Source organism: Ahaetulla prasina, chromosome 4 (assembly GCF_028640845.1).
Source record: "Ahaetulla prasina isolate Xishuangbanna chromosome 4, ASM2864084v1, whole genome shotgun sequence".
Taxonomy (NCBI): Eukaryota; Metazoa; Chordata; class Lepidosauria; order Squamata; family Colubridae; genus Ahaetulla; species Ahaetulla prasina.
Window position 1 is genome coordinate 94,275,311 of NC_080542.1, and position 14,630 is coordinate 94,289,940.

Sequence of the window (14,630 nt, forward strand, 5' to 3'; positions counted from 1 at the left end):
ATAGGACTTGATTACAAGAAGTTATTTTATTTGGACCTTGCATCAAAGAAAAAGTACATGGATGTGTAAAAGTATATTTGGTTTCCATTCTACTGCTATCTCACTTAATTTATCCCTTACTCTTGGCTGTTTAATTAGCTGACCAATGTTTTTGCTTTTTTCTGCTCCACACCAAATAGGTATTTGGTATGTGAATCCATCATCATTACAGTTTTATTTTTAAAACATCTTTCCTGTATTAATTTTTTATGCAAACAAGAATGTACAGATTTTGTACTGTAAAACCAGCTGTAATTCGTATCACCTGTGAAAACAAAGCTACAGCGTTTTTCACAACTAAAGGAACTTGTTTGAAATGTTTGTTTCAGGAAGTACTGTTTGATTTAATGTGGATGTCGATATTCATCTACTCATATTCTTGTAAAATCTTTGTCACTTCTCACTGATAGTATGTGATCAAATGTGAATATTTAGTTTTAACAATTTTTACATGCTTGTGGAGATGTGTATACTGGAGCAAGATGGAATCTGGGAAGAGAGTGAGGCTGACTATACGCACCTCTCCCTTACTTTAATCTAATTTACGCACAATTCTTGACATCTCCCAATTCCCATGAACCTTCAAAGTCCTGTGGTGATAGGCGAGCGACGAAGCAGCACTTGTGGATACACTGGGAGCTGAAGCCACAGACCTGCACACAGGCGACTCAGGTCTAATAGTCATCTTCTTGCTGACCAAAGCAACAGCTGGATTCGGCGTCTACTTGAGTGATTGAGCAACCCTCTTTAGGACCATACTGCTCACCTCCGTAGGAAGAGGAAGGGGCTAGAAAAGGTGCCCTAAACATTGCTGTTTCATAGAACCCTGGTTACCTTATCACGGCTGGAGGGGATCCCGTTTCATGTGGTCAAATAACAAAACTTCAAAGAAAATGTAAGGTGACACTATTCACCATTAGCATATAATAATAATAATAATAATAATAATAATAATAATAATAATAATAACAACAACAACAACAACAACAACAACAACAACAACAACAACAACAACAATAACAATAATAACAACAACAATTATTATTATTATTAATTAAATTTGTATACCGCCCTTCTCCCGAAGGACTCGGGGCGGTTCACAGCCAATAAAATACGAAATACATATAACACAGATTAAAAATAGTGTAAAAAACTAATTCAATATATGGCCTAAAATTTAAATACAGTTAAAAGCCCCGTTTAAAAACCCCAATTAAAAACCCCAATTAAAACTACATTTAAGCTAGCCCTGCAAGCTGAAACAAGCGTCGTCAGCTCGCGGCGAAAGGTCCGGAGGTTGGGAAGTTGACGAAGTCCCGGAGGTAGCTCATTCCAGAGGGCAGGAGCCCCCACAGAGAAGGCCCTTGCCCTGGAGTTCGCCAGCCAACATTGTTTGGCCGATGGTATCTGGAGGAGGCCCTCTCTGTGAGAGTGCATTGGTTGGTGGGAGGCTACTGGTGGCAGTAGGTGGTCCCGTAAATAACCTGGTCCTAAGCCATGGAGCGCTTTAAAGGTGATAACCAACACCTTGAATTGGACCCGGAAGACCACCGGAAGCCAGTGCAGACCGCACAGGAGGTGTGTCACATGGGAGCCACGAGGTGTCCCTCTACCACCTGCGCAGCCACATTCTGGACCAGTTGGAGCTTCTGGGTACCCTTCAAGGGGAGCCCCATGTAGAGAGCATTGCAGTAGTCCAGGTGGGATGTAACAAGGGCACAAGTGACCATGCAAAGGGAGACTCAGTCTAGAAAGGGATGCAACTAGCATATCAGGCGAACCTGATAAAAAGCTCCCCTGGCGACAGCCATCATGTGTTCTTCTAAAGACAGTCGTACATCCAGGAGGACGCCCAGATTGCGAGCCCTCTCCGTGGGGGCCAACGACTTGCCCCCAACAGTCAGCGATGGAATCAGCTGACTGTACCGGGCTGCTGGCATCCACAGCCATTCGGACTTGGAGGGATTGAGCCTGAGTCTGTTTCTCCCCATCCAGACCTGTACGGCCTCCAGACACTGGGACATCACTTCGACGGCCTCATTGGGGTGGTTAGGGGTGGAAATATACAGCTGAGTTTCATCAGTGTATAGATGACAACTCACCCCAAAACCACGGATGATCTCACCCTATGTACATGGAACCTATTTATGCTTCAGACAACTCCTTAGCAAATCGACCAGAAAAAAGAATAGCCCTGGTCTCCAGAGAGGTTGCAAAATTTAACATCAATATTGTAGCCCTGTGTGAAACTTGTCTAGTCAATGAAGGTCAGCTCCCAGAAACAGGTGGTGGCTATATAATTTTCTGGTGTGGACGCAGCAGTAACAAACGCTGTGAATCGGGAATTGTCTTTGCAGTTAAGGGTCATCTTGTCCACAAACTTGCCAGTCTTCCCAAGGGAATGAATGACTGACTCATGACACTGCATCTCCCACTACCGGGAGGAAAACAAACCACACTGATCAGTGCCTATGCATCCACAATGACGAATCCAGAAGAAGTAAAGGGCAAGTTTTATGAAGATCTTGATGCCCTACTTTCATCCATGAACTGCACCAACAGGCTGACTCTACTCGGCGATTTCAACACAAGAGTAGGATCCTATCACTCTGTCTGGGATGGTGTCATTGGCAAATGTTACAGCAGTGGCCTATTACTACTGAAGACGTGCAGCTCACCAATCCCATCTTTCGCCTGTCCATTTGCAAAAAGATGTCCTGGATGCACCCATGCTCCATCTTATTAGGTCATTGTGCGGAGGAAAGAGAGACAGGATGTAAGGGTGACCAAGGCCATGCCGAGTATTGACTGTTGGACTAACCATAGACTCATCATCTCCAAATTAAGCTTTCACATCAAGCCAAAGAGATATCCGCAGGGAAACAAAGCTGTGATGAAATGGATCAACATCAGTAAACTGAAAAACCCCAACACAGCAGTTTCACTAGCAGAAGATCTTGACAACTAACTCTCAGAGCTGCAATTAGAGGGAAACGCTGAGAAGGCCTGGGAACACTTTCAGGATATTGTGCACTCTTCTGCACTAAACGTTCTTGGACCCTCACACAGGAAACAGCAGAACTGGTTTAATGAAAACAATTAGAGATCAAGGCCCTACTTGCTGAAAAGCACTGCCTTCACCATGCTTATCAGAATGACCCATCATCAACAGCTAAGAAAAGTGCCTTCAACAACACTCGCAGGACCGTACAGAGCACGCTTCGCAAGATGCAGGACTCCTCGTTGAGTACCAAAGCAGATGAAATTCAGAAGTTTGCTTATAGAAACAATGCTAAACAGTTCTACGAAGTCCTCAGATCCTTGTATAGACCTTAGCCCTCAGGGAGCTCCCTCCTACTGGACTGAGATGGTGCAACTCTCATCACTAAGAAGACTCTGATTCTATAGCAATGGGCTGAGAGCACTTCCTATCTGTATTGAACCGCCCATCTTCTATCAACAACAAGGCGATTGACAGAATGCCCCAGGTGGATAACAATCACAGCCTGGATGCCCCATCATCAGAGACTGAAACCCTACAGGCAATCAGCCAGCTGTCCAGTGGCAAGGCCCCAGGATCCGATATGATCCTAGCGGAGGTCTGTAAGGATGCGGTACAGTGCTTGTCGACAAACACACTCAGCTGTTCCATGAATGAAAGGATCAAGGATCCATTCCTCAGGAACTGAAAGATGCATCCATCGTACACCTCTACAAGAGAAAGGGAATTAACAAGTCTGCAATAATCTTGGAGGAATATCACTGCTTTCCATCGCAGACAAGATCCTTGCATGAGTGTTGCTGAACCGCTTGACTGACCACCTGGAACAGGGTTTATTACCCGAGACAAAGTGTAATTTCCGCAAAGAGCGTGGCACTGTGGACATGATCTTCGCAGCTCAACAGCTCCAAGAGAAGTGTCAAGAGCAGAATCGTGAATTGTACACCACCTTCATGGATCTCACTAAGGCTTTTGACACTGTCAGTCGTGAAGGTCTATGGCTCATCATGTCGAAGTTTGGGTGCCCTGATAGATTCATCCTGACGGTACGTCAGTTCCATGATGGTATGATGGCTTGTGTTCTGGACGACAGAGAAGCTTCAGAGGCCTTTCCTGTTACCAACAACATCAAGCAAGGATACATGTTGGCACCAACCTTGTTCAGAATACTGTTTTCAAGCCATGCTGTCAGACGCCTTCCAGAACAGTTCTTTGCATGGCAAGTTCTGCATTTGACAGACTACTGACCAACGTGTGGGACCGCCGTGGAATAAACCTTTCTACAAAGCTCAAAGTCTACTGAGCAGTAGTGTGAACGGCCTTGATGTATGTCAGTGAGACTTGGACTGTATACAGGAGGCACGCTAGGCAATTGAACCACTTCCACATGACCTGATTGCATAGCAAGAAATGGGCATTTATGGTGACTAAATCATCCTTCCATACTGCAATATAGAATTTAATCTCATAGTCTGTTTCTCCCCATGACCATTACTATAAACTGCAATACTTTTTTCAGCTATTCACATTTTTCAATTTTTTTTTATTAGCTATCCTACACATGCTAGGTCACAATTTTGAGGAGGCAGTGTGTGGTACCTAAAGCTAGTCAATTCTGACTTAGCCACAGTTATTAGGGAAAGACTTAAAAAAATGTTTTAAGCATCCTGATGCTTAGTTGACATGAGAGTTAGAAATATGTCTGTGTATTTTTTATCTAGAGGTTAGGTATTGGACTAGAAACATGGACATATATTAGACGCTATGTTTTGAGGTCAAGTGGGTGACTTGGGGCCAGTCATTTTCCTCGGCCCTTGGAACAATGCAATAGCAAACCATTTCTATAAATAGTGCCTGGAAAACTGCAAAGACTTGTTTATTTAGTCACCTGAAGTCAGGTCTGACTCAGTTAAAAAAAAAAGGAAAAGCTATATTTTATGGGTCATTCTCAGTATATCAGAGATCAGTGGTAGGGGGAGGGTAGATAGCAAATTATTTTTTCTCTATAATTTTAGAACTAGGGATTGCTGAATGAAGCCATTTATGATGGTTCATGGTGAGTAAATAAGTGTGTGCTAAGTATGTTAAAATGAGATTGTTAAGCCAAGGCCATCAACACCAAATACAGAACTAATTAAAATACATTAGAAAGGTGCGGATAAGCATTAGTAGGAAACCATTAATACAGATAAACTTTGACTTACAATGGCAATTGGACCCAAGTTGTCATTGCTTAGTAATTCTGGTAGGCGTGATTGCTGTTGTTAAGTGAGGATTTTTGACTTCCTGCTAGTTTCCCATTGACCTTATTCGTGCAAAGCTGGTTGGACTTTGTGAGCATGTGACCATGGCTTGCTACAGTGTTGTAATTGTGTGCTGGATACCTGGATCAGAATCATGTGACCATGGGGACGATGCAGTGACTGGAATTTTGAGTACAAGTCTTAAGTACCATTTGTTCAGCACTGTTGAAACAGTCACTGAATAAATATATATAAAAGTTAAGAATTACGTGTACTTTCTCTTCATCTGTTGCCACACAGTAGTATTTTGTTAAACCAATTAATCAAAAGTATATTTTGTATAAATTACAAAATTATTATAAATTAAGGAGTTAGACCATAGTCTTTTATACCAAGGTATTGCATCCTTCCACCTCTTGTTCTTTGAATCATTATCTTTTGAAGTTTCTTATCTGCTTAAACTTTTAAAATGTGTTTTAGTGAACGCATTCAGCAGGTATACAGGGAACTGAAGAGGGAGATGTCTAATTTGCATCTGGTGACTGAAGTGCAAGTTGAGATGCTGAAGAAACTGAAATTGATTCCATCTACAACTAAGAAAGGCAAGTATAGGTTTGCACAATTAAAAATCTGAAAATAGTGGATAGAACTATACTACATCATTTTGAAATGCAAGTTGTTACTATATCTTAACTCAGTTGTATCAATTTAGACAGATAGGTCTCAATTTTTTTTGTTTTTCCAATCTACTTTCTTTCTCTAACTGGTCAACTTCACACATAAAGGTGTTGCTGGTGTGGCTTTCCTTTTTATGCTGTATTCTCTTGTCACTTTCCCCCCTCAATCAGATGCTATTTGTACAAGACTGAGGTGTTAGTTGTATTTGACCTTTTATTGGAACTATTTTATATTTTTAAAAACACTAGGTAACTCTTCAGTTTTCAAATGTACTTTTACATGTAGTTAACTTTTTAAGAATATAAAAACAAAAATCTATGATTTATTACTTTTTTACTACTGTAATTTGTTAAGCCTCATTTTATACACAGTATTTCTACAGAGAAAGTATTTTTTTTAATTGAAAATGTTTTACAATAAAATTTTCCCCCTTACATCCGCCACCCCTCCACCCACCCACCATCAACTCCCTCCCTCCCCCCACCCCACCCCACCCCAGCCCCAGACTTCCCAGAGCAGAATACAAGGTATACGATGACCATCACAAGTTAGTATACCCTAATTATGCATAAATTCCCATCCCTCCCCTAAAAATCTCAACTCTCTTTATCCATAAAGAAAAACAAAAAAGAAGGAAATGTTCGTTTGTAAAATATTTGATGTTTCTTCATCCAGTAATTGTTCTAAATATAGTCAGTCCATCTTCCTCATTTCGGTATATTTTCTTGTGGGTTTTCAGTCTGGTACACTGAAGTTTCCAGCAAGTTCAATATTTTTAACCTTTAGTCTTTGATAAAAAACATATAATCCATCTTCCAATATTACACTAGCATCATCACAAAAAATTACAAATATTTTATAACCATTTTAACATTTTAAACTTAAGCAACTCCCTTTCTGTTTTAATTTTAATTTTAATTTTCCCCCCCAAACACTTTAAACCCAACATCAATTTTTATCCAAAGTAACTAAATCCACCATTAATAAAATAACATCAATAAAATATATCACCCTCATTTTACTTGCAAATTAAAACAAATACACCCCAACTTAATTTCCAAATACCATCTATAAAACATTTTATATAAAAAAGGAATTTAAATGATCCTTCCTTACTTTCAATTTTTATCCAAAATAGATAAATCCAGCATATATAATAATAATAATAACAGCATAAATATAATACACCCACATTTGACTTACAGGCTCAAACAAATGTACATTATCCTTTCTATTTCTTTTATGTTCAGAAATTTTTATTTCAATTTATCCTTTCCCATAAAAGGAAACACTTTTCATCTGACAATGTTGCTTTACTCCTTGTTCTTAACGATTACCATCCTTTGCTTTTCCCCTGTTATTTTCCCCTGTATTTCTTCTCCCAAAATTACCGCCCCAATTTCAAATTGTGTTTGTTTTACTTCCTTCTCCCTTTTTTTAACCATTTCCACTTCTCCTCCCACCTTAACTTCTAAATCTGGTAAACTTCCAGCCTTCAATGCCTCAACATAAAAAGCTCTTGCTTTGGTAACTGCGTTAAAACAATACTTCCCTCCCATATAATTTACTGTTAGTCCGGCTGGCATATTCCATCTATACCATACCTGGCGGTTTCTAAGCTCCTTTACCAAAAAAGCATATTCTTTTTTGTCCCTCAATATTTTGGAAGGAATTTCTTTCAACACCAAAACCTCTTGACCCAATATTTGAATTTTACTTTTATCGGAGGCTTGCGAGATTTCACTCCTAGTCTTCTTGATGTAAAATAAATCACTATATCCCTTGGCAGCATGAAAATTTAACATGGAAAATTTTCTCAATTTGATTTTCAAGATCCACTGATGTCAGTCCAATCACCTGTGAAAAGGCTTCTGCAAATATCTTTTTTAGATTCTCTTGCTTATTTTCTTTTAAACCTCTCACCCTCAATGCAGATTCCATTGTTTTATATTGTAATAAAACCCGTTCTTCATCTGCTTTATCCACCTTGTTGCTCCTCTATTTGACTTTTTAAATTCAAATTAATTTGATCAATCTCATGCACTTTTCCATCCAGCTTTTTAATAAATTCAATCATAGTCATAAAGGCTGACCTCACTTCTTGTAAATCTTCATTCTCAGCTGTAGCAGAATTTTTAATTTCCAATAATTTCTCCTCAATTTCCTTAAGTTTTTTGTCTCGAGCAGAAATTTGAGCCTTCAGAAATTCTTTCAACTCCTCTTGTAGTTTGTGTATTTGAACTAGTGAAGCAGCTCCCTTAGAATCAGCTGTATTTGTTTAGAAGCCATCTTACTTTAACTTTATAAATTGCAACAAATTCAAACCTTTTCAAGCAACTTATTTGAAATGGGTAAATCAGTTCTATAAACCTTCAGTTTTTCTCTTTAAGATTTCTTCACTTAAATATAAAATCCATCAAATCTAAGCAAAGTTAACAAGGCACTAACGATGTTAACAAAGACTTCCTTAAGTTTTGTTTTCACGCCTCATTAACCAAATCCGCCATTTTCCTTCTTCTCAAATACCTTTTGAAGATCAAGATGAGGTCTAAGGCATACACCCACCCTGCCTCTTGCCTCCGCTCCATCTGCTTAAAGTAATTAGAATATCTTCATCTTGATAGCAGAGATGGTCGCGAGTGCTTTGTTCTACAAAAATGCAGAAGCTTCCCGGATCTGGAGCATTTGCCAGGTTTAAACAGGGAGCTCTCACCTTTCGAGCCCCAGGAGTTATTCCCTGGAGCTCTTGGGGAGCTCTACTCCCACCCGGCTGCTCACCTTTCCCTATTCTCCTGAGGGAAAGGTTTTCAAGCCATCAAACAGCTGATTTGCGCTATCTGAGTGGCTTTAACAGAATCATGGGGGTGGCGGTCCGAAAGGATCATCTCCAACACACACAGAGCCACCGGAAGTCCAGAGAAAGTACTTTTGATAATTAGATTCCAACCCTGTTTTTAAATGGAAAATTGAGTGCTCAGGAATTTTTTTGCTCTCAAAATTCTTAAATTGCAGTATTTCTTCCAACATTGAAAGGCATTTGAATACAAATTGTCATGTTTTTATATGAATGGAAGCCAAATTAAATATGTACGCTTAATTGGCCCATGATTATGTCATAAGGCGAAGAAGATTAAAGTTGCATTTTAAAATGAATTTAAGGAAATGTACAGGGCCAAAACCAGTCTGTTTTATACTTTGTTGAGAGATTGTCCCGACACTGCTTGTTTTAAGGAAGCATAGGGCTAAGAGTTAAAAGTTAGGATTGGGAAAGAGTTAGCTCTTGTTAGTCCTCTGGTGTGTTAAAAGTTAAAAAGACCATCCATGCTGGATTAGTCCATAAGGTACAGGTTGTATAGGAATAAATATGAGAGCTGATCAAAGGAAGTACAAGCTTTCTACAATCACATATCAAGAGATAAACCTGTAATTAAAGGAACAGATATCTGGTAGGCATTGTTAATAGCATCTGAATTTTATTAAGTATAAATGATTCACATTTAGCCCCCAAATTAAATGTGCTTGGTTCTTTCCACAGTGCCATCCTATACCTCTGTTCAGTATATTGAAGATCTTGAAAGGGATGCTACCAACCTCCACTTAGGTGCTTCTGGAGCAATATGCAAAAATAGATTACTTCAAACAAGTGAAGATGTTTTTGGTAATCTTGCATCATCCTCACCATGTACTAGTGAGAAATTTAGCTCTGCATGTGACACTCCATTTCTGGAACATAACTCCTATGGAAAAAATTCTCTGGAAGATAATTCTTGGGTATTTCCAAGCCCTCCAAAACCTAGTGAATCAGTATTTTGGGAAATGAAAAACAGAGTGACTCACTTAAATTTTCCAGGAAACAACTTGGATCAGTATAACCAAAATTGCTTGCATAAGAGCTAAGAACAGTAGGAGGAACTTGAAAGTAGTCCTGGATAAGGTCTTGTACTTGTTAGTAGAAAATAAGTAATGAGGCTGTATAATGAACTTTTAAGATGGATGAGATTTTCCCCGTTATCTAAACTTGAAAAACAGTGAGTCCAAAGGAATATGGTGAATGATCTGTTATATCCTCAATTTTCTGATTACACATTGGCAGATTTCTAAAGTATTGAATTGTGGAATAAAATAAGAGCAACATGTGGTATGAATAATACTGCTCCAAAGTATGTTACATTCAAAAATGTTGACGAGCTATGAGAAGGACTTAATTTTTGGACAAGTTTTGATTTAAGCTCAGGTAATTTAATATATTAAATTCTGAGGCAGTCTCTGGCTTTTTATTAATGGATGATATGCTGAAAAGGAGCAAATGAATTGTGTAAAAATTACTTTCATTCGTTTTTTTCAATTTATCAGCTTATCATTACCCCATGGTAAAAAAAATTGAAATAGGGTAAAATGGAAAAGTATCTTAATACTGCAGTAAAATATCGCATCACTTCCCAAATAACGTCATGTATTTATTGCTTCCTTTTGGGGGGCATTTCCTGTTCAAAATGCTATGATTGTTTTGAGGTGAAATATCTAGGCTCCTTAATACAGCTAGGAAGAACTATAACATTCCAAATAATGTAATCTTTCTGTGATTCCACATTTCTGATATATTCTATACTGAAGAAGATGCATTTGATCCAAAATACTGCATACATGGGTAACCTGGTTGTTTAACAGCATTGAAATAATTTTACATCTTTTCTGTCTCATTTTATTAGCAGTAAATTTTAATTGAACTTCTATACCCTCAAATTAGTAGAGATGCTTTTACCAGCCTATAAATGGGTAGATTTCTAACAGTAGTTTTATGTACCTGGTATTTGAGATGCAGAAAGAGTGGGGGGAAAGGTACAAACATGTACAATTCATGTATCCTGCCATTTCCCATTTGTTTCTGAATGTGTACTTGAAACATGAATAGAGAAAAGTTAAATCTATAGTGGAAAAAATAATTGTATGTTTCTGAAAGATAAAAACATCCCATGTGGTTGTGCAGATGAGCAGCACAACCATATCAGTGTTATCTTCCCCTTCTTCCTGTGCATTGCATTTTGTATAATTCAGTACTGGTGCTTTCTTCCTTATATTACTAAAGAGAATATAATCTGCGGAGGGAGGTGAAAGTGTGGAGTTTTTTTTCCTGTGTTAATGAATGGCACACATAATGTTCCTCAGATTTTTAAAAAATCTTGTCTTGTTCACATATCCTACCTTGTCTATGATTAATGGAAATCGTGTCAGATGCAGGAATTTATTCTGACCAATGAACATAGCTGACTCAAGGGAGTACAATTCTCCTGTAGACTAATAGAACAAACCCCAATATGCATATAATAAATCTAAGCCACTGACTTCAGCTGATAGAACCAACTACCTGTGTAATAAAAAGAAGGAGCAGTAGCCATTTCTGTGACTGCATAGCTCTAATGTTTCTCAGGACTGCTTTTTTGGATTACAGATTCTTGAATAAGTTACCATTATTCAACATGCCAAGCTGCTTCTTGTTTCTAACGATGTATTGAGGATCCAGCCATGTTTTTAAAAAACTTATTTTTTTTAAACAATCGTATGCAATTGAAACCTTCTTTTATTTTAAATGCTCTGAGCTATATATTCACCTATACTAATTAAAATCCTAAATTTGAGCAAATTCTGATTCCAACCCAATTCTGTATCTGAGTGGAAAACAAAATCTGGAGTAAGTTTCATTGTTATAATTAGGAATGTGTAAACTTCTTTCAATTTAGGAATGTAGCATTCTCTTCCCCTCCCAAATCAAGATGTTCTTGAGATAGAAAGGATTTAAATTGACCCTAACATTTGATTATTTCATTTATATATCTAAAATAATATAATACAATTTAAAACTTACATTTTAAATAGATCAAAGTAGAATACATTAGAAAAGGAAATAGGAAAAAAGCAAATAAAACTCCAGTACTAAATATAAAAGATTGGGTGAACCATTTCTAATCATGCCTGTTGTGTTTTATGAGTTGCTCTGAGATACTGAAATGACATTTTAATCTCTTAAAACTCCTTGATAAAGAACACTTGAAAGCCTATAGTAATGTGGTTTTCTTAAATGAAATGTAATGGCTAGATGGCTAATTTATAGAAAATAAACAGTTTTTTAATCTGAGAAATGGTCATTTTTTGATTCTCACTACCATAATTAAAAACTGAGTTCAAAGTCAGGAGGGGTGTGTATCATGAAGCATTCATGACATTATAAATCTGAAGTGCTTACAAATCAGAGTTTGCCTCTTAAATCTTATCATTCCTATTGGTGCTAATGAAAAAATAATACATTTTCTTTCAAGTTTCATGCAGATAGCACCATTTGAAAAATTATTTTGAGCTGCCAAAGTTCTCTTGGAATGAGAGTTTCTGGTGTTTCTGCCATTAAAAATAACTAGAATTAAAGATCAGCTATTCCCTTATTTTTTAATCCAGAGCTACAAAGGTAGGTTGGGGGTACACTATGCTAAATGCTACAACCCAAATTGCCGAACATTTATTTTAAAAATTGTAGTAGGAAACAACAGGAATATAGTTCTTTTAAATCTTCAATTAAAAATCTACTTAGAATACCATATGATATAATCTAAAACAGCAATTCCAAACTTTTTCTTGGCAGGTTGGTGGAGGGGGAGAGGAGATAGTTCCATGTGAGTGGCATGAATGTGCACAGGAATGTGCGCAACTCTATTTGCACTTGCGAGAGTGAGCTTCATGCGCAAGCCCAAGCGCCCACTGCTCAAGCAAACAGAGCTCTGTGCACGAGTGCAAGCACCCACTGCTTGCACGACCCAGTTCATGGCCTGGTAGTGGACCATGGCCTGGGGGTTGGAGATCCCTGATCTAAAAAAGTACAATCAAGCATTAAAAGGAGAACAGAGTTTTTTCCTTTTTTTAAAGCCCTGTGGCTCAGTTTTCTGTAAGCTTAATTTTTTGCTAGCCTTAACTTTTTGCTATTGCTAGCTTGCTGATGCTTCTTAATTGCATGAAATTATAGCAGAACCCTAGAGCTAGCAGACTGCACGTGCACACCAAAAATTTTAACAAATCAAAGGCTAGAACTCTTTATATCTTCAGCAAATGCACATGTATACACATCCAAAACTGTTTGCAAAGTAAATGGCAGTACACTGTTCATGCAATCTATCCAATTGTTTGTGGACTTTCCCTTAGCAAAGTTCAGAGAAAAGCAATTTTCCATGCAGATTTTTGCCTGACCATGTGTTTAAATGTTCTTTCAACACTTCACTGCCCCATTCATCCTGGCTAAAATTGATAGCAACGGGACTTGACTTATCTCTGCTGTACTGGTTAGAAAACTTTGTAAAAAAGCAGCCAAATCAGAAGTCATAAATAACTGTAGGACTCAGAATAGGACTGTATTTTGTTTTTTATGCACAGCACACTCAAAGCAGGGTTCCAGAGTCATAACATTTTACACCTCAATATTCTTTACTGAGCAATCTTTTGTTGCCCTAGCTCCTTATTTCAGATATCATGGAAAAAATAGGCCCCCTCTATTTTATATATAGAAACTCAACCAGTGATCAGTAAAAAAGAATGTAAAAGCCATGTGCAATAGATTTTTTTTTAAAATAAAATGAGGGGAAAAGTATATAACAATGAAAAATAAGTTAAATTTCAGTCAAATTTGTGATGAGTCATTACATACCACTTACGACATAAGTGATACAATATATTTTGTGATATAATATTTTTCACATTAGGGCAAAAAGCAAAATGCTAAAATTAATGAAGCTTTATATCTATCTATCTATCTATCTATCTATCTATCTATCTATCTATCTATCTATCTATCTATCTATCTATCTTCTCAGGGAATTTATTCTCATCCAATATATATATTGAATAAATTCCCTGAAAATCATTTTTACCATATATTTGAAAAGGGTTGCATAAGCAGTTAAATAGAGACACATTATTTTTTATTTGATGTCATTAAAATAGCCCCACATTACAAAGCTCAGCCCCACATTATAAAGCTCATTCTGTTACCTATTTTTGTCTCGGCTTTTACATCACCTATTTTATCTGGATTCTTTCTTTGCATCTCGGATATAACTCAAGAAATCATATCCTAACACCACAATACTGTACATTTTGAAGGTAGAATTGATGAATATCAGATGTAAAATGAGGTTGACACTGTCTTCACTCTTCAAATGTATTATAAATCTTCTCACAAATTCAAGCTCTGCAAATGGATCAAAATTTATTTCCCTAAGTATAACAATAGCACAAAAACAACATTGGAAAATATTGCACCAACAATAAATTATAGTATATTACTAAGAAACCTATGAGCTCTTAGTGATTCTTTGATTCTTTGCAAAGGTAATATTAAATCTTCTGAAATTTCCAGCATTTATAACCAGAGATAGTGTAGCTCTCTATTTGCTGTTATTATTTATTTTTATATCATTCCTCTAAGGAAATTGTTTTCCCACTAAACCTAACATAACTGGTGGTCAGGAATAATGGAAGCTATATAATACCTGGAATGTCATGGGATCCTTCCACAATTATTCTTTTGTCTTGAAAATGAATACTGTTCTGACTGAGTTGAGAAAATATAGGAATAAAACTACTGAAAAGTATCCAATGATACAGCATTCTGAAATTCACAGAGAGGGACT

The 14,630-nt window shown here is 37.3% G+C and overlaps 2 protein-coding genes across 2 annotated transcripts in view; one reads left to right on the forward strand and one right to left on the reverse strand.

The window, feature by feature from the left end:
* Positions 1 to 12,098, forward strand: part of AZI2 (5-azacytidine induced 2) — a 33,051-nt gene extending 20,953 nt beyond the window's left edge. The window contains exons 7-8 of the mRNA XM_058183965.1: positions 5,764 to 5,885; positions 9,497 to 12,098. Coding sequence (XP_058039948.1) covers positions 5,764 to 5,885; positions 9,497 to 9,858 — 484 coding nt within the window. The 3' untranslated portion in view covers positions 9,859 to 12,098. The remainder of the gene's footprint in view (positions 1 to 5,763; positions 5,886 to 9,496) is intronic.
* Positions 1 to 14,630, reverse strand: part of ZCWPW2 (zinc finger CW-type and PWWP domain containing 2) — a 162,228-nt gene that overhangs the window by 85,039 nt on the left and 62,559 nt on the right. The gene's annotated exons all lie outside the window — the stretch shown is intronic.